Below are 20,157 nucleotides of genomic sequence, written 5' to 3'. Positions count from 1 at the left end.
GGAGGGAAATTTACGACGCGCATAGACCCTTAAAACAATAATCGCGAGTGTTGGGATTAATCACCGACCGACGGCTGGAAAATATAATATAATTTGGTCGCGGCTAACAAGGTGCAAGAGTTCATATATGGTGCGGGTGCAGGGGGTTGTACTGGTATTACTCTCCTTGTTTCGCTCGACTAAATGTGAATAAAAGTAAGGCGAAAGTAGCAGGCGAATCGCGAAGAGAGGGTTGCGCGCGGATATTATTCAGCACTCAATTGCCATGTTTTCCCCTTCCAGCGGCTGGCGGCCAATGGGAGGCGCCAGGGGGCGGCGCCCACCCCTGGCTCGAGGGTGCCGCTGGCTCGGTGGCCGCACATGGCACCCTCGGCTGCTGATGGAATGAATCTCAGCCAGCCGCCGCAAACCGAGTTCGGAGACATGCTGCTCGACCTGAGGGACAACTGCCGGGCCCAGGCCCAGGGCCCGCTGACGGCGCTCACCTCGATGACCGAGAGCAAGACGCCGCCTCCAGGCAGCTCGGCCAGCTCGAGTCCCCGCTTGCCGGCCACGCCGCACGGCATCGAGCACATCCTCAACAAGCCGTCCGCCCTGCCCAACGCGCACAACCCCCAACCACCCCTCAACCAGAGGCTCGCGGCCGCGGTGAGTCAATCATTCTCACCTTTCTTCATTTTATTGTTTTAACAAATCACTGTGGAAATATTAAGAATCATAAAATATTGTTTGTTAAAAATCTATTTCATTTGTTGCGCTTAGTTTAAAATTTAGTAATAATTACTTGTCGAGAAAATAATCGAAACAAATGAAAATTTCTATCATCAATCGAGGAAACAGTACATAAAAGTTAATAATTGATTTTTGTAAACCTCATTGAACAAAACCAAAAATTTGAAACGCAGTAACGCCAAAATTAAAAAAAAATAAGTTAAAAGCATAAAATAAGTTTTAAGGCTAATTGTAAGGTGAGGGATTTACCACAAGTAAATAAACAAAATATAGCAAACAGGACGCCCTTTTGTTACAAAATGTTGGTAATTTTCTTTGAAAATGTGAAAAAGTGAGATCAAGTCCAGAAGTCGAACCTGTTACGGAAACGACCACTTAGTCCATACAACCTTGCCTGATAATTGAGGGGAGAGAGGAGGTTTTTTTATTTACCCTCTGCTACTGGGCCAGTTAGAATTCCTTGCAAAACCATTTCCCAAACATATTTCGAAAATCTGGAATTTTAATACCATTTATTTGTTCATTTCACTGGATCATACACATTAAAGGTAATCTAAAAAGTAAAAAAAGACAAAATATGTACAAGCCATCAAGTCGTTGAAACATCGGCAAATCAAAAGATACAATTGAGTAGTACACGGCCTGTGCTGAAATACAACGCTAAAATTATTACCACAGATGATTTTTGAGGTTCTAACGGTATAATAACGCAATTAGTGAAGTCAACTTTATCTGCTTATTACATTATTTAGGGATTTATTTTTTACTGTTTTCTATTTTTGGTCAATTTTTGTCTCAGGGAAAAATATATAAATAAGAGGGAAATAATAAAAAAAATATTTTACTTTTGAAGCGGACTTATCTTTTTCAGGCTCTTTTAATTTTGGTCAGCATGAAAAAATTATATAAGCTTGCAGAGAACTCTATATGAGTTTTAGTTAAAAAGCTTAAGCAGGGAACCTGTTTTGGAATTACAAAAAGCAAGTAAACGCAATCCATAAGCTGTCTAATCAAACATTGATTTTAGACCAAAGTTTAATTAAACCTACCGTATTGAAAAGATTGTAAACCAATTATTTTTATTTTTCACAAAATTAAATTGCAAAATCGATAGTATTTCGGGATGTGAACTTTATTCAAAATTATGCCACCGAATCTAATGAGATCTCTATTTGTCAAAACAAATAATTATAATGGTTTAAATTAAGTTTTGCACATACATGAAACAAACCGTCTAGATTTTATTGTTCAATTCTACTTCACGAAATATATCAAAATTTTGATGATTATTTCAGGTTGCTGCTGCGAATATGTACTTCAATCCTGCCATGCACCAGCAGTTGGGTCGGTCCAACCCGGCCCTGTACTGGCCCGGCCTGCAGGGCCTGGTTGCCAACCCCCTGGCCTGGAGAGACCGATTAGGCGCGCACAGTGAGTACACTATTCTTTTCACTCGTTCAAATCATTTGGCGCGCGCTTGACAAACAAAACGTGCGGCCGGCCGGCGTGCAGACGAATTAATCAGCAGTAATTGTGTATGATGAGTGCGCCGTGCATATATCCAATGTAAACACAATTAGTGCCGGAATTCCCGCTCGCTCGTTCGCTCACTCGTCCGAGCAATGGGCCATTAGGGGCGATGGATGCGCTTAATGAGATTAACACGTATTGCAAACATCAAGTCCGCGTGCGTGTGTAAAGCCCGTAATTATTTAGTAGTTGTCGCAGTGCCGACAAATCATGCTCCAAACATCGACACACAACTCGCAGACTGGAACATTCAAACACTCTGGAGTCATCTGTCGCAAAATTGAATTTTAATTATTAAAATAAATGTGCTTGACCTCGATTAATTGAACTTTGTCTTCAAGAAAAATTGAAACTGATTTTTATTTAGAAAAGAAATTATGGTCGTTCAAATCTCGATTTATGGTACACACACACACGGCTGCAAAAAAGCTACTCGAATTTGTTTTTCAAATATCGAATGGTTATTCCTAGAATTTCAAAATTGGGAACAAGTTTGGATTTATAATCCAACGGCTATGAGTGCAAGAGCTAAAATATCAGCAAATTCGAAGAGCTGGTGGAAATTAAATTTTTAAGAGTATTCTGGACAAAAATTCATTTTAGCCATTCCCCGGAAAATCGATTTAAAAATTGACTCATTACATTATAGCATCACGCTAATCAATTTGAAGTAGCTCCATTTTATGAAAAATATATTTGAAAAAATTAAAGCCGTGTTACACATCTGCACGCGACATTCCCAGAACACTTTTTTGCTGCAAAAATTTGGAATGGGTTCTGTTCCTTTGGCAATTTTTTTTTATCGAAGCCTAGCGTAAAAACACCGTAATTTTCGTAATGTACACTCTCTCAATAAATCCAGGAATGAATTTGAAATCGCGGTGTCCCAAAATTTTAAATATAAACTGGTGTCATCTGTAAACGAACTTTCTCATCAACTAATTTAACATGTGTTTTTACAATTGATTGTACTAAAATAATAAAAAAGGTGAATTTAAAGAAAGACGCAGTATTATTATTAACTGTTTGAAATAACGGTTTTTATGATCACAAGTAGTGCTTGTCTTTCAACAAGCGTCAAAAGCTAATCGAATTATGGCAATATCAATAAAAAGGTCCGATTCCCCTCGGACAGCATTTGCTCTAATAAAAAGGTGCAAGACGAGCGAGCGCAGGCTTTTGTGTTTGTATGAGTAATAAAATAATGTGCGCGGCGAGAGGGAACGGATCGAGTGTGTGTTATATCATCGGAGAAAAAGGAGGCGACGCTGGCCGGAAAAAAATATAACAATCGATGCGCGCGCGTTGCAGCTCGAGGGCCGCGCGCACGCGGAAGCGGGCTGGCGAAATATAACCACATCATATTTTGGAGACGCGTCCCATGGGAAATTTATATCAACATATAGTGAGAGGCAAAAAGAAGTATTGGCATTGGTCTCTTTTGGATCGTAAAAGAGTTTTTCCTTTTCAATATGGCCATAAAACACATCGCTAAACAGTTGCACCGCGCGAGAGAGAGCCTGCGCCTAATAATGCGCCGTCCCCAGAACAAAACACACAACACGCAACGTGTCTCTTCGTGTCTCGTTCAAATCAATATGACGGGCCCCTTATTTTCGGCGCATTTCCTTATTTCTGCGTGTTTGTGTTTGTTTGCGCGCGGCGATGATGTGATAATACGCCGGTCCAGTGCGAATCTTATGGGTCAATTACGCTGCGTGAGCCTCCGCAGCATTATATATTGGCTCCACAGCTCGGTGAGACGAGCTCATTATTAGCGCTTGTCTCAAATATTGACTTTCCAACGCACACCAATATGTACAACGCGTAAACGGATAACAGTGCGTGTGTATCAACATCCAACAGAGACAATTGCTAACTTAATTATCATGTCAAAATATTTCGAAACATAAAATTTTTATTTTTCAATGAAAAATTGCTGCTCCACTTTCTTTTATTACCGTATCGAGTCCATTAGGATTTTTGTCCAAAAACGAGGATTTCAAACGCAAGGAGACTCTAGAAAAGGTGTTGTGGCTCTTTATATTATTCGTGCACATTTCAAAAGACGCACATACAATATATTCGGTCGTCTTAAAATCCCAACCCTATATTCATATGAATTTTTAACCAAAATTCGCAAACGCTTTGTTAAATCTAAATATTTCTCTGGCGATTTTTCTAAACTCGTTGAATAGAAAGATATTATGATCTATAATTTTGCTAAAACCTAATATGTCGCATTACCAATTATATAGTTTCCATATAACAGAGGAAAAGATTAAGTTTAATATTAATATAAGGGAGATGTGTTTATTTTCTCAGATAATAATGATTTGTATTTATTAAATAATTTTCTTTAGTAATATATTCTTCACCGTAAACTTGTAAATCATGAGTATTTATATTCACTTGAATATAAATAAAAAGCTAATAATTTTAAGTAACATGATGTTTTTTAAAATGTAGTGAACATAACAAGTTATACACTATGATAGTGCTTCAATGATTTTCTATAACAGTTTCAACATCAGCGAACAAATTTCACAAGAATGGAATAGTTTATCTGGTGACTTCTTTTTTGGGCGATTTACTCTTGCACTCTTCCGATATTTTTCATCGTCACTGTCCTCCGCGTGAGGGTTGCGTAAGTCCTGGCCATCATCGGAGAAACCCTCAGCAGAGTTGTCTTTAAGAAGCTTGCCGGTTAGGAAAAATACTAAATTGAATGCTGTCTTACATATACAAGAATATGATGTAATACTTCTTCTTCTGCCTCGCTCTCCTCTCGAGACTAGTATTAGAGCTGGGATTGCTAATTTTCACAGATGCCGCAAGGACTTGAGCTCAATGCTCAGGCTTAGGTGGATCTTTAAAATTTCATGATAAAATGATGAAAAGCTTATGAATTATGAACAATAAACATTAATACGCAATAAAATTTTAATTCAAAAGTGTTGAAGAAAAATTACTGCGCTTAAAATAGATTTTTCCTTGATAAATGACACTTACTGGTTTTGGATGATATCATATTGTTCACTCAGATCAGATAAAATATTATGAACTTTGCGACTGATTTGTCTGGAATCTATTGTATGACATAGTAAAAACCGAGGTTACAGCTTACATTTACAAATGTTTATACTAGATAATTTTGAACTTTGAACTCTAAATGGGATCGCTAATACTAAATAATAAATCATCTCGGAAATCTAGAGAGGGAAATTTTAGTTGGCATGTTTAGGAATGCTGCCCTGTCAAAAAGAATTTAGAGGCAAAATTATTAGAAATTTTATTCTCAATTTTGGGTTATTATCTCGTCGGTCTATGTCATTATTTACAAAGCAGATGGTACGGCCAAAATGCTTTTGAGTTTTGGGTAATAATTAAAAAAAGCATCTTTCAATTAAAATTCATAATTTGTAATTGTTAGTCTATATATGTGATATATTTCTCCACTATCGTAATAAAAAAATTATCACCATTACACCATGTTCTGCAGCGAAGCATTTTAATAAGAAGATTTGGATTTCAATTTTGTCTTCTTTCCCTCGAGGAATCTTGGTGCGAGCTATCAACACGTGATGAGCAGAGCACAATCAATCAATAACGCGCGCAGCAACATAATGGAAAAGCCCTTTAGCAGAAGAGGCGCTTTTCTGGCCAGCGAGCGAGCGAGAGAGCGGGCGAGCTGGCCATATTTTCCGCTCCATCCCTCCATCATCCATCCTCCGCCACTTTTTTGCCGCTGAGGAACTTTTATTCGCTACTGCTCTCTTTCCCGGCATCATCGATTCTCGGGCATGCAGCCGCGCGCTGGCCGCATGTAGAACAAGAGGTGGGACACGGAATGGCGAATTAAAAACACCACCGCGCCGAGCCGAGAGAGCTGAGTGTGAGTGTGAGTGCGGCTTGTCGGCGGCGGAAGGGGTGCACATCTTCGAATCTGCAGAACACTCGCTTCCTTCGCATTTGGCATATTGATCTGCGGCGGCCAGCCAATGGCACATCCAGCAGCCAGAGAGTGACAGATGGCCACGCCGCTCTTCATAGGCACGAGATCAATTGTTATGCTCACTCTATCTCCCTGTCTGCATGATTATCTGCAAATAGACGTCACGCAGCCTCCCAAATAATGCTACCCTTCCCCACAGAGCTATAGCATCTAAATTAAAGCGACTATATATGGTTCGAAATTTGTATAAATTTAACTTAATACACTTTTTGGGCACCTGATTCAGTTTTATATTTCAAATTAGCGGATATCTTGCAATTTCAATACTTTTAAGTCACACTAAACATTCCAAAGACGTCTCTCGACTCTCTCGAGATGAAAAACCGTCAAAAACTGCTAACATCCATAAAAATTGCTGTGAAGCATGATATAAATATTTAAAAAAAACTTTGGAGTTGACAACATTTTGCGGATACAATTGAATTTCGAGTTTTGGAATTTTAGAGGTTAAAATAATTTGGACACCGTTTAACCCGTTTTTCAAGTGGAACAACTTCCTTGTTAACCTCAAAGAGTTAGTTCAAATAAAATAAAATTGTATTTTTGAAATGGGACTCAAATATGAAATTGATTATGATTATATTGAAAAATTTCAATTTTCATCTATCTTGTAGAGGGTAGAAAATTAGGTTGGATAGATCAAAATCTGTAATGAAGGCTTAAATTAATATTTTATTACAAATTAAAAACTGCTATGTGGATTTTCAAAAAATGTTTTCACGCTTAAATTTTAGCTTCTAATGGTCAGATTTAAGAAACCGCACACCGCTAGTCTTAGTCTCAACCTCCCCTAGATAATCAAATCAGTCTAACCCTTTAACCTCCTTTTTCAACGCAAAAAACTGGAAATGCTGCACTTTTTTACTGTTAACACCTCACTTCGCAACGGGGTTGAGATAGTTTATAACCGTGAAACCACTCCAGTTTATCATGGGACGTGAAGTCGAGTTGTTGGTATGCATTTTTTCAGATTTAGTTTACACACTGATTTTGATAACGACGGGCTCCAAACAAAAAAGACGTTTTTCGCGCTAAATCTCAGCTTATATAATAACCAGATTTACAAAAACTGCCCACCGTTTGACTCGTAAAGCCCTCCACTAGATAGCTGAAGTAATCGAAGTGTGTCTAAAGGCTTGACCGGCTTCAGCCAAATTTTGGCCTGGTGGCTGGCGCAGCAGTGAAAAATTGAAAATTAACGTTTGATAGTCGATTAACGACCCAAATGGCCGGAGACTAATTTGTCCTTCATCTCTTTTTAATTTTTTCGGCATTTTGACCGACTGTTGGCGTGGCTGGAGCAGCGTGGCAAGTTCCCGGTGGCTTACGGCTGACCACATGACCATAAATTAGCCATTTGGCGCTGCAACGCAGCTGGCTGAGACCTCTTTGTCTTAAATATAAATCTGGTGCAGATTTAAGCCAATTTATTTGAACGTCATTTTTTTATATAAAATCTTGTAGAACCAGTGAAGATTTCAGAGTTAGATCCAGTCGATTTGTACCTGCAGTTTCGTACACAGCAACTAGTGCAAAAAGCTGCGCAGTCATTACGGCCTTGCCCATTGCGAGTGACCGAAATTCGGTGCTTCATCGCCACATTAGTGAGCATAGCGCGGTCGTCAGCTGCGAAGTGCGGCGGTAATTGAGCTTATCAGCGGACTCTCGATGCGCAATTAGCGCAGGCCAACGCTCGCTGTTCGCTCGTTGCTCGGCGGTGGCGGGGCTGTGAAAGCTGTGCCGCGCACGTCGTGTTATTCTAATTGCAGCGGGGACAATCTGGTGCTCTCTTTGTATCGCCGCAACTTCATTTGGGGGAGTCAATGCGCGCGCGGCCCTCTCCGTCCCCCTCGCACCCTCTCGCTCGCAAAAAGCGGCGCCGAGAGAGATTTTAAGCACGTCTAGATCCGCTCTCGCAGCTTTAAACCCTTACACTAATTCCATTGTTATTCTAATTAAACCGCTTATTTATCTAAACACCATATTGACTGCGACACCCTTTCCCATTCAGCGGCCGCCTCGAATAAACCCTCCTCGCTCTCTTATTATTATTCGCTCGCTCTCTTTCTCTCCGCTCGCCCGCCCGCCTCACTTATTAATCCGCATATTTTATTATTTATTAATGCAGTACGATTTATATGCAAAATATAATGCTTAACCTTGTTCCAGTCCTTTGATCCGCACATTACACCAACAAGGGCTGTGAAATTTAGATGGTTGTCAAGATCAATTTTTTTCTGAGCTTCCAATTGTTGCGGGACCATCAAAAGAGCTAAAAAACATGCAATTTACACCATCCTTAAGATCGTATATAACTTATAAAACTGCATATAAGCGTCTAAGAAGCAAAGAAATCTGTGATTGACGGAATTTTTGGGTACTAGTGCTTCAATCAAGACCCTTATGCTCAACAGATTAGTGTTTTAGTTTAGATTTATAGAAAACCAAAGTTTATTAGACTTTTTAGTTAAAAATACTATTATCAGAAGAATAACATTCTACTTTATTTCAATTACATTATTTGAACATTTAATTTCTTGATAAGAAAACCCAGCAATCAAAATGGTACAAAAAAATTATTCGTCTTTTTAATTACACTATATAGCTTCTTTTAAGTTTTTAGGTTTTAGATAAAAATAAAACGACCCATACAGAATCCGAAATGGTAGGAAAACTTAATTTTTTCCCCAGATAAAAAACTTTACAAAACACGTTAAAATATGTCGCATTAGTTTAATTTTGAATTAAATCAAATTATGGCCTTGCATAATATTTCTATGTGAGACAGTTCAAGTCTTATTTGGCGTGAAATACTATTTCCGCTTATGAAAAGGCGGGAAGTAGCGAATAAAGAGAGCGGTGCTCGGCGTTCCGAAATAAAATACAATCGTTGAGGCGACCCTCTTAAATTTTTGCATTTCAGCCACGGCCGGGGCCAGAAACGAACTGACAAAATATATAGTATCGAATTGGGGAATGTGCTGCGAGATGTTGTAGCGGCGCTGATATTACAATATCGCGCGGCGGCGGCGGCAACGTGCCCGCTCCTCTCGCTCGGCTTGTGTGTGTCCGTATTGCACACAATTGTGGTGGATTATATTATGCAATCTCTTTGGTGCAAGCTGTCGCCAAAAAGTGGATCTCGCCGCCGCCGTTTGCCAGTGTTGCATCGCTTGCTCCTTTTCTCTCTCTGACCATTGCCGACATCCGTGTGATTCTCTCCCTGGCTCCGGCTTTATTGAATTATATTTATACCATGCGGCTGTTGCGAGCACGCGTGTCATTTCGTGTCATTAATTCCGCATCACTTATGATTCAATCCCGCGCGCGCGGCGTTGCCGCCGCAAAATCGCATTATTTATGAATTAATAGCCGTGACATGCATCCCTCGCCGTTCCGTGGCCGCGAAGATTGATTTGCTTCTGGCCGCCTCTGCAGTCTATATATGCAGCAATTCGCTCACTGCAAACGATGCACAGCACACATATGTCGGCAGGGTGAGTTCGATGCGCACACTGCCAGCATGATGGGCCCTCTGATAACGTCAATATTGCAACACAGAAATGTAGATTCCAAGATTGGAAAATTTGATTTTGGAAATAGAAATATAACACGTGTAAAATCTAGTTTAAATTGTTTAATTAAATGCAGGATTAAAATTTTTGCGTAATGTCCAGAGCTGCTGATGAGGCTTAAGTAGCCGAAACAACCGCTGTACAATATACAAGACCGAGGGATATGTAGGTTTTTATTTTTTAACCGTAAAGTTAAAATTGAAACAAATTCTGAAAAGCTGAAAGAATTATTAGAAAGTGTGAAATTCAAAGTCAAATTCTGAAAAGCTGATGGAATTTTCTATTTTTCTTTATTTGATCAGATTTTTTTATATATTATAGAATTTTAATTGAAAATATGAAAATGAAATGGTCATTCTATTTTTAGAATGTTAGCAAAATAATAAAAATAGTGCTACATTGTCTGTTGGTCCTCAGAGAAAGTTTGTATAAATTATTTTATTTAATTGCAATTTTCCCTACCAAAATAAATAAAAAAGATTCTTTATTAAAACCGATAATCCAAATTTTTAGAAACTCAAGGAGGACTTACTTTTTCTAACGACAATCATGGGCTCAATATTGGTTTCAGTTCTAGAAGAAATATAAAATTACATTGACATTGACACTAAAAGCTCACAATAAGAGGTGAAAGAAGCGAAAGAACAACATCCTTTGGGTCAGGGTGGGGAATTTCCCTGGCATTCCAACCCTGTCATAAACTTCGATCTCAAGTCCCTTAGAGTATATATGGAACCATTCACAAGAGGATAATCTCTATTGAAAATCAAATAATCCTATTTGCAGTTACATTCAAAAAATCATGCGCTTCACGCCAAGCCCTAAATATAACAAATATTTCCTGCGGCTATTTTATATACAGTGTAATTGTTCAGTATAGAGAGGATTGTTGTTTGGTAGGTATGCGCAGGTACGAGCGTGGGTGTGGCAAAGGATTAAAGTGTTATTCACAGGAAAAATAAATCTTGTGACTTCATGTGAAGATATGTTCTTTTGAAGCTATAACAATAGCCATTGCTTTGTTATATATACCATTTGTTAGGTCTTTCAAAATTTATCAAATTGTTGAAAGATACAAAGCACACAAACAAAATTAATTTTTACGCGTTTTTAAGCAAACACAAAAACAGGCAAGTTTAGAAGACTTGAAATATCATTTACGTAATGGTACTTTTGATTTCAGTTTAATTGTTAGAATTTTCATTTTTTTTCTATCCAATATTTTGTTTTGTGCAGTAAATTAATCGCAGAGGGTAATGCACCGATACCTTCAAAACAAGGGCTATAACATTTACATATTAATTTTCAAACCCTTTTGTCGTTTTAGAGCATCAGAGATGGCCATCAGTGTGAGTTGATTATCTCCTAATTACTTGATTCGTGCAGTTTCACATTTCCACATCAGAAAATCATTTGTATGAATCGATTAATATTTACTTTTGAGCAAGCAGCAAACTGTTACAAGCCAATGCAATTCGAATGACAGCGGAAAACTTTGCGAGCGCGCAGATTGTCGTGCATTTATTTACAGTTTGATATTGCTTCTGGCGGTGCAGATGATAAAACATACGTTCCGACGGCATCAACAGCAGCAGGCGCGGGCGGGGCGGAAACACGGCGCGCCGCGTAATTGGTGCAATGTAAACATTTGATGATGCTGACTAATAAAATCGCGAGAGCTGGCGGCGGGCGAGAGAGAGAGTGTGCGTGTGACATTTTGCGGTGCTTCCGAACGACAGCTGGCCGCGTTATTAGTCGCTTTATCTGCAATTCATCATCAAGCGGGCGCTCGCGAGAGCAGGCGATTATTATCACGGCTGCAGTCGTGTAGCGCCGGGCCAAAACACAGGTAGCAGCTAATCACCCAAATTCTCGGCAAACACTCTACAAAAATTGCTCTCGCGCCTCGCCAACATCTGTCACTCACGCTATTCGAGAGCTGCTTTTATTAATCAGGGGCGCAGAGAAAATATTTTGTGTCAACAACGGGAATAAATCAAATTATCCCGCCAGATTTGTGTTAAGAGAGACGGAGTGCCTCTCCAGGGGGGAGCACACGGCGTTTGTATAAATTGTGCTTTCGCTGTCAGAACAGATTGATAACGATTATACCATGTTGCGAAAGCTTGTTATACATTTACGCGTACAGCAAGTGCAAAAGTTTTAATTTTTGTACGGCCATTAATTTGCAAACGCTGTGACAAACAGATTAGTTTGTATCATTCGCTTGATTCCTTTTCTTGAGCAGTAATTTTTTACTATTTTTAGATACGAAAATAAACTAACCATTGGCTGGTCCTCTAGAAACTTAAGGATTTGCTGCTAAAATTTCTTACTATTTTTTGAAAAATTCTGCTTGTAAAATTACACGAATTTCATGAATATTGTCGAATCTCTGCTTGCAACTGTCATATATGCAAGAAACACAACATTCAACTTGTTTTGAGAGCTCCGAAGGATTTTGGGGCACTTTTAGCAGAACTAGAATAGCATAAAAATGGTAACATTTTTACTATTTCAACGTGGGGACTGAAAATTTTGTATTTTGTGGTGGAGGATAAGATCTCCCAAATCCATTCAGTGCACTAGTGGAGCGCTTAAAACGAGTTGAATAATGTGTGTTTTGTGCATCTGTGACGGTTGCAAGCCAAAATTCGACGCTGACCATGTACAAAAGCTAAGGCTACAAAGCTAACGGAGAATTCACGTGTTTCAAGATTAAAGTGGAATTTTACGAAAACAAAGGCGAAAACCACTATGACATTTTTTCAATTGGTTTTTTTTATTTCTCCAAAAGTAATAATATTTTACAAATACTTAAAGTCGAGAAAATCACATTAAAACCTTGCCACGCACGTGCCTTGAAGAAATTTATAGGGAGTTTCCAGTTTCCAGATTTAAAAATATATTTTGCACCCAAAATTAGTCCTAATGATTTAAGGGGCATTAAGGATGAAAATTTCATGCATCGCCCTTTATTAATAAAATTAATAAATTAATAAATAGTTAAAAAAATAATTAACCATTATTTAATTTACCACATATACACCAAAATTAATTTTTAATAATAACGACTTTCGTGTCGTTACAAAACAATGTATATTTTTATGTTTTGACCATGAAAATTTCAACCTCTTATGTCCACCGATATGGTCCCAGGAAAGCAGAAATCTCTTTGAGGCGGTTGAAAGGAGTTGAATATCACGGCTGGGAAATTTTTTTATACTACTTTTAAGCTAAAATAGTCAAAGTGCTACCCTGAAAATATCATCTTGATATATTATATATTATTGATTTTAATCTCTGGAGGATCCCACGCTAACAGTAAGCCTCGCACCAGTTTTTCCAAAATCAATTTCAATTAAAAAAAAAAAATACTGAAAAACAACTCCGGGTCTTACTATAAGCTAGAAGGACTCAAACGAGTCTTAACATAATTTATTTAAGATTTTTCGTCTCGTTCATATTTGGAAAACTACAGTCATGAAGATCACCAAACACTTCATAAAATGACCTTTGACCTTAAAGTTGGTGCTAATTCGAACGGGCTCGGCGAGAGGAATCTAAACTACATCTTATTTTTTAAATTAGTTCTTTAGCATCTGGGATGCAATGTTCTCAAATTTGTCCCCTTAAATCCCAACGTGATTTTCCTCAGATTTTTGACTTCATGTCAGTTTGAAAACATCCCTCATTCGATTCCACACGGAAGTATCTTCAGCTTTCGGTTTAATTCTTTATAATAGGTCGTAGCGATGATGTTGATAAAAATATCTTTAGTAGGTCGAGCAGAATGCGCGTGGAAAGTGCCCGAGTGGACGAGCGGGTTGCATAACTCAGCATTCCCGGCGGTGCTGTGAACACGTTTTTGACAGTTCTATTAGAAGCGAGAAAATGAAGCTTTTAACGTCTCCTTTAGGAACTGAGAACGGAGCCGTTAAAGCGCCTTTCAAAAGGCCGATTTGAGCGCCAAAAAGAGGGAAGAGCGCGGCTCCGTCGAGAACAGCTTAATTTTTAATCCGAGATAATGGCGAATTGTTATGCCATGTAGCAGCGGAATTATGTTAATGCACCACGGCCATTTCCATAATTCCGAGAGCGAGAGACGGGCCAAGACGCGCGAGCGGAGACAGTAAATAAAACAAGGAGGAAATGGAATGGCGTCTGCTGGCTTTTATGATTTGCCTCTGCCAGCCTCTGCCCACAAAAAGCAGCTTCATCATTGCCTCTCGGAGAGATGCGCGTGTGCTGGCCGATTTTTCCCCGCAAAAAAAGCGGGCAGTAACACGCGCGTAATTTATATCCCCATCTGGGTAAAAACTACTGCAATAGAATAAATGTGACTATGTGGTCAGAAATGGGCCATTTAAAACTGAAAAATGTACTGCGCTGCTGCTTCGTTACATCAAGCCTGAACAACGCTATATGCTGTACGTCCTTGTTTTCTCCATTTCATTTAACAGGCTATGAAAGTTTTTGAATAAAAGCAATCATATTAAGGAAATAATTTCTTATAGCGTGTCACAAGTCAGAGGACAAAGTTGACATGAGGCCTGGAAAACTCAGTAAATGTTACACCAGAAATTAGACTAAATTTTTGTGATAGAATATTCATTTTTACGGTTTATAGGAAGATTTTGGCAAACTTTCTCTCGTCCTGGTGGCGTAAAAATCGCGCATGTGTTCTTGGTGTACCCGTAAAAAGCGCGCACGTGTTCTTGGTGTAACCGTAAAAAGCGCGCATGTATTCTTGGTGTACCCGTAAAATTTGCGCATAGCTCCAAATCTCAATTTTACAGGAGAGAGAAAAAACTGTTTCCCCACTACAATGCATGGAGCACATCGAAGCTGTTGCTGTATTTGAATGCTGTTATTAGATGCAAAAATGGTGGCTTACAATTTTTATCAAAAATTCACGAAGCAAAGCCCAAGTTCCCACTTTTCAAATAGGCTTTCTTCCGAGACCTGCATGTTTTAATAAGAAATTTCATGATTTTTCTTCAAACCTAGTGCCTAATTATATACTTTCCAACATTAGCTTGTACTTTAATCATGAGCGATTAATTTTTAGTTTTCGGAGATTTTGCATTTCAAAAAAACATGACATTTTTTAGGTCAAATGTCGTTGTCATTAAAATAGATTTTTTAATCTGAACTCAAATTTGAGAATGAATATGTCGACATTTTTAATTTTTTTCATATCCATTTTGTAGAGCACAAAAATTTAAGTTAAAAACGTAAAAATTTAGAATGGCATTTTGTATCATTTTTTTTTATTAAAAAATGAGAACTTCGAAAAAACTTGTTTTTCGAGGTTAGTAAAAAACGATGATCGACCAAATCTCGACTTCTAATCATCCGAATTTCAAAAACCACATACCGTTAGACTCGTCTTGACATCCCTAAGTGCAATAAAGTGGTATGATTCCTACCAACCCCCAACCCCCATTTAACCCCCTTAATAACGTGAAATTTAGCATTTTTTCGGCCTTTTCAACACCTTAGCACAACGTTGACGAGTAATTGTCTTCTTCAAACCAATTTAGTTACTTAGTTCACTTCAATACGAGTCAAACGATACTTAATTTTTGAAAATAGGACCACTACAACCTGATATTTGGGTGGCACAAAGTTTTTTATTAAGACGCGGATGCATTAAAATGCTCGATGAGCACCAAATCTCGAACTAAACACAAAAAGGTGGTCCTATTTACAAAAATTAAGTACCGTTTGACTCGTATTGAAGTGAACTAAGTAACTAAATTGATTTGAAGAAGACAATTACAAGTCAACGTCGTGCTAAGGTGTTGAAACGGACGAATAATGCTAAATTTCAGGTAATTAAGGGGTTAAAAGGGGGTTGGGGGTTGGTGGGTACTATACCCCTTTAGTGCACTTGGGGACGTTAAAACAAGTCTAACGGTATTCGGTTTTTTTCAAAATCGGATGATTGCAAGTCGAGATTTCATCGATCATCGATTTTTAGCAACCTCAGAAAACAAGATTTTTCGAAATTTTCATTTTTTATTAAAAAAATGAGGAAAAACGCCATTCCAAATTTTGTCGTTTGCAGCTTAATTTTTTGTGCTCTACAAAATGGCTATGAAAAAAATAAAAAATTTCAATATATTCATTTTCAAATTTGAGTTTAAAATCCAAAAGTTAATTTTTATGACCTGATCTTTGACCTACCACTTTGAGGTAAACATAAAAGCTGTTAGCCATGTTGAAACGAGTTAAACGTTTATTAAATTTTTGTTATAGTACACCCCTGAGCAAAAAGCTTTGAAGTATGCTCAAATAATTCCCAAGATTGTGACCTTTGAACATCCGCGTTGAGTTTTTGGATTGATTATACCCCCAAATCTCAGGTTCGAACCAACAGAATTAAAAAATAACCACCGCTAAATTCCAACAGTGGTTAGTTTTTTCAATTCTAATGGTTAAAACCCGAGATTTGGAGTTGCAAAACTATCTCAGTTTTGTCATCATGCGCGTGTATGTGGGCATTCTGCAAGAAGTAGTTTTCCTTTCTTTGTTTCTCATCATCCTTACAAGCTGCTCTAACAGAAGTATTGGTATTGCATTTTATTTTACTAGTTTTCATGTATTATACCTTTAACATACTTCATTCACATTACCAACGAAATTATAAACAAAATGAATCTTATGAGAGGTGCATGAGAGGTATGCATGTTTACGCGGCTCGGCTGCCGGCTACTATCCTTACTTATTGGCGTTGTCACTAGATGATGTTCCTGCTGTCAGAGGAGCATAATATTTGGATGGGGCATGTAATAGGCGCCAAAAATTTAAAATTTAAAAAAAAATGTGTTTGGTAACCCACTGTTACTTACGCACTTTTTCAGATGCGCAACTTTACACATGCGCGCTTTTTACGGGTACACCAAAAACACATACGCGCTTTTTACGGGTACACCAAGAACACATGCGCGATTTTTACGGCACCAAGACGTCTTCCTTTTTTTTGAAGCTCTGCTCAGCACGTGGGCTATGAGCTCACCAGGTCTCAATAACAGCGCCAAGCGGATAATATGCGTTAAAAATGCGAGCCAACGGGCTCGCATTGCTACACATTCTCTTCTCCCTGGTGTAATTTCAAAATAGGGTTTGCTTTTCATTCCTATCGCCTAACCCTTTCGAACTAACTCCTAATACAATGTTCCAAAGCACGCCTTTAGACTCTTCTTAACCTTCCCTGACCAGCTAAAGAGTTTAGGGGATGCATGCCCCTTTCACAATTTCTACGACTTTAATAACAAAAATGTATTATACCACAGCATGCTTCCTCAGGACTAAAAATATTTTAAATTATCCAAAACACACTCTAAATTACCACCCCTTACCTTATCTATAAGCTGAAAGAGTAAAGAGTAAGGAATTCCAGCGTTAAATAAATTTTTAATTGAGGTTGAAATTTTGCAATACGTATGTATATTTAACTTAAATATTTCAAGTCAATTTTCACGGATTTTATTACGGGCGAAGTTCTTTTCCCAATTCTTAAATATGTCTGGTGAAAGTAAAGATTTTTTAAATTCTGCAATAAATAATCATCTTAAATCTGTTTTTCTTCGATCTCAATATTAATTTCCTGGCACCTCTTCAAATTCGCTGTACCATAGTAGCTTTATTTTATTGCTCGTTAAGCTATAAAGTTGTAAACATCGCATTTTGGCTTCGTATATATTAAAATACAATCGATAATTTTTTTCATCATCACAGTGGGCCATCCGATAAACTATAGATAAATGCCCCCCGTACCCCCTGATATAAAGTGGCGCGGGATATTTTTATGAAGCGAGAGCGCAGCAGCATTTTTATGTCTCTCTCCGCGTTCGGTGGGCCCGGCCGGAAGAAAAGAAATGGAGAAAGTCGACTTTATATCATGAAACGCACCCAGCAGCAGCAGCAGCAGCAGAGCGAGCGAGAGGACATTTCTGCTGGTTATTGAGAGCTGCGCAGTGCAAGAGCTCAGGCCTGGCCAGATGAAAAAAGAGAGAAAGAGCGAGGAGAAGAAGAAGTATCAATTCCCTGTTCGAGCCAGCTACAATTGCTTTTTATTCACTACATCGCGCGCTGTATAGTTTGGTGTTATATGATTACACTACACGAGATAGAAGCGTTTCCCAGATATATAAGCGAGCCATTTGCGAACCCATCCAATCTCGTCGCCCGCGCGCGGAGATTCAGGCAAACGTCATCATTTCCCCACCCCCTGCGGAGGCCTGCCCGCGCGCCGCCGCCGCCGCCGTCACCGCCGCCTCCTCTCTGGCTCTGCAACCCTGTCTCGGGGCTATTTTTCCCCCGCGCGCGCGGCCCGCTTGCTTTTACGTCCTCGTCGTATAATAATGCGGCAGTATCACATAAATGGAACATCACTTTTCTTGTTTGCAAGGGGCTGCTGCTAGTGCCCCCGCCGCCGCCGCCGCCGACTCTTAATGATGATATCTGAATCAGCAGCGCCGCCGCCGCCGCCGAGCCAATGTGATGAGCCTGCAGATTATCAAATCCGTTTTTGATGGCGCCCACCACTTTGAATATTATCAAATGAGCTCGCCGGAGTGACGCGGCGATTTTCAGTCTGCCACTCTGTCAGCCGGCAGCCGGATTTTCCAGCTCATTCGCGCGACTTTGGACGGAAAAAACGGAGCGACAAACCGCAGTTAATGCGCGCATCGGGCAAACATGACTTTGAATTAAAGTGTGACGAATGGCACACGGCTTTTAGAGGGGAATCTCTATCTCACGCGTCTTCGGCGACACAACGAAAAAATTATCGCACACTATTAGGTTATCACAGCTGTGATTTTCAACTTGTTTCCGCGCCAAATCATACCAAATAATCAAAAAACATTGATTTTAATGAACGTTAAAAGAGGCAGGAGGTCTTTCTAAAGGGTTGATTCCATTATAATAGAAAATTTTGAAACTTAAAACCTCCAGAAACACCATAATAATGTGACTTCTTAAGAGCGAGAAGTACGGAACTTAAGAAATAATCTTAATACATACATCTTTAGGAATTGATATTCCGTCATTTCTTTCAAACTCAAATTGATCACCAGTAAAAATTAAACAAAATGCGTCCCATGATTAATGATTAGATGAGAGTTTCAAAAGTTGTAAAATAATAAAACAGACAACATTAAAGCTTTTTTCATTGCCTTGTTAATTAAACACCTGCACATGGTTAAAATGTTTTAGTGGGAGAGCAATAAATATTTTAAGTCCAACAAAAGCATTCCACTCAATCCGGAAGGTCCATAAAGCGAGGAATTCACTCGCAATAATCACCCAAGAGCTCAAAAGAGAATTATAAATTTCGCATTCCCTCGCCTCTCAATAAAACAGCCACGCTCCATATTCCGGGTGAGATTCGGCTGCCGAGATAAAGTGCCGGAGAGCAATAATTGTCGTTGCAAAACGTGCTCTTCGCACGTCCTCGGCCATTAAAGCGGCCGTGCCTCTTAAAGTGCCAAATCTGTGCGCCCGCCGCCGCCGCCGCGCTTATTTACAGCCTACCTGTGCGCTCTTTAAAAACACCTGCCCGCATTAAACGACCATTACGCCTCTTGTTCGCAGTGTGGAATTCGCAGCAGAGCGGCAACGGCCACCAACAGCAGCACCAACAGCACCAGCAGCAAGCGTCGTCGCACCCCGACAAGGACCAGAGCAAGAAGAAGCACACGAGGCCCACCTTCAGCGGCCAGCAGATTTTCGCCCTCGAGAAAACCTTCGAGCAGACCAAGTACCTGGCCGGCCCTGAGAGAGCAAAACTCGCCTTCGCCCTCGGAATGTCCGAATCGCAGGTCAAAGTGAGTCCTTTTAATTTTAACAATCGCTTAGGGGGTATGCTTTTGTATTTTTTCATTTGATATTTTATTAATTAAAAAATCGTTAAATGCAATCGTTTTTGCAGATGATTTTAAAATATAATGCAATTATTTAAATTTAACACGGTGTGTGAAAATTCAAATTACGCGTTACATTATTACCCTCAATTTGAATAAAAAGCGACAAGGCGAGATAAGAGCCATTCTCTTTGTCCAGATGCAAATTGGCGCCGCGTCGAACCGACATTTAAACAGGATAAAACGCCGCCGACAATAATTCCGATTGCGTGGAGCGTGTGAACAAGAACATTAGGAGATGACGATTTGATACGAAAACAAATCGGCCCCTTGTGCGCGGGCGGACGGGCGGCCGGGGGTGTGATCGCTATACGGGGGATGCACGCGCGCACGTGTCGCCTTTTATCAGGCCACGCGACCGCCCTGCGTG

The 20,157-nt window shown here is 39.4% G+C and overlaps 1 protein-coding gene across 1 annotated transcript in view; it reads left to right on the top strand.

Annotated features, from left to right (window-relative positions):
• Positions 1-258: 258 nt before the first annotated feature.
• The window catches only part of LOC135936963 (homeobox protein Nkx-6.2-like), a 28,371-nt gene continuing 8,472 nt past the window's right edge, over positions 259-20,157 (top strand). Inside the window, exons 1-3 of the mRNA XM_065479986.1 lie at positions 259-648; positions 2,028-2,163; positions 19,459-19,691. Of these exons, the coding sequence (XP_065336058.1) occupies positions 361-648; positions 2,028-2,163; positions 19,459-19,691 (657 nt within the window). The 5' untranslated portion in view covers positions 259-360. The remainder of the gene's footprint in view (positions 649-2,027; positions 2,164-19,458; positions 19,692-20,157) is intronic.

This window comes from Cloeon dipterum, chromosome 2 (genome assembly GCF_949628265.1).
Source record: "Cloeon dipterum chromosome 2, ieCloDipt1.1, whole genome shotgun sequence".
Classification (NCBI taxonomy): Eukaryota; Metazoa; Arthropoda; class Insecta; order Ephemeroptera; family Baetidae; genus Cloeon; species Cloeon dipterum.
This window is presented reverse-complemented; position numbering and strand designations above follow the sequence as displayed.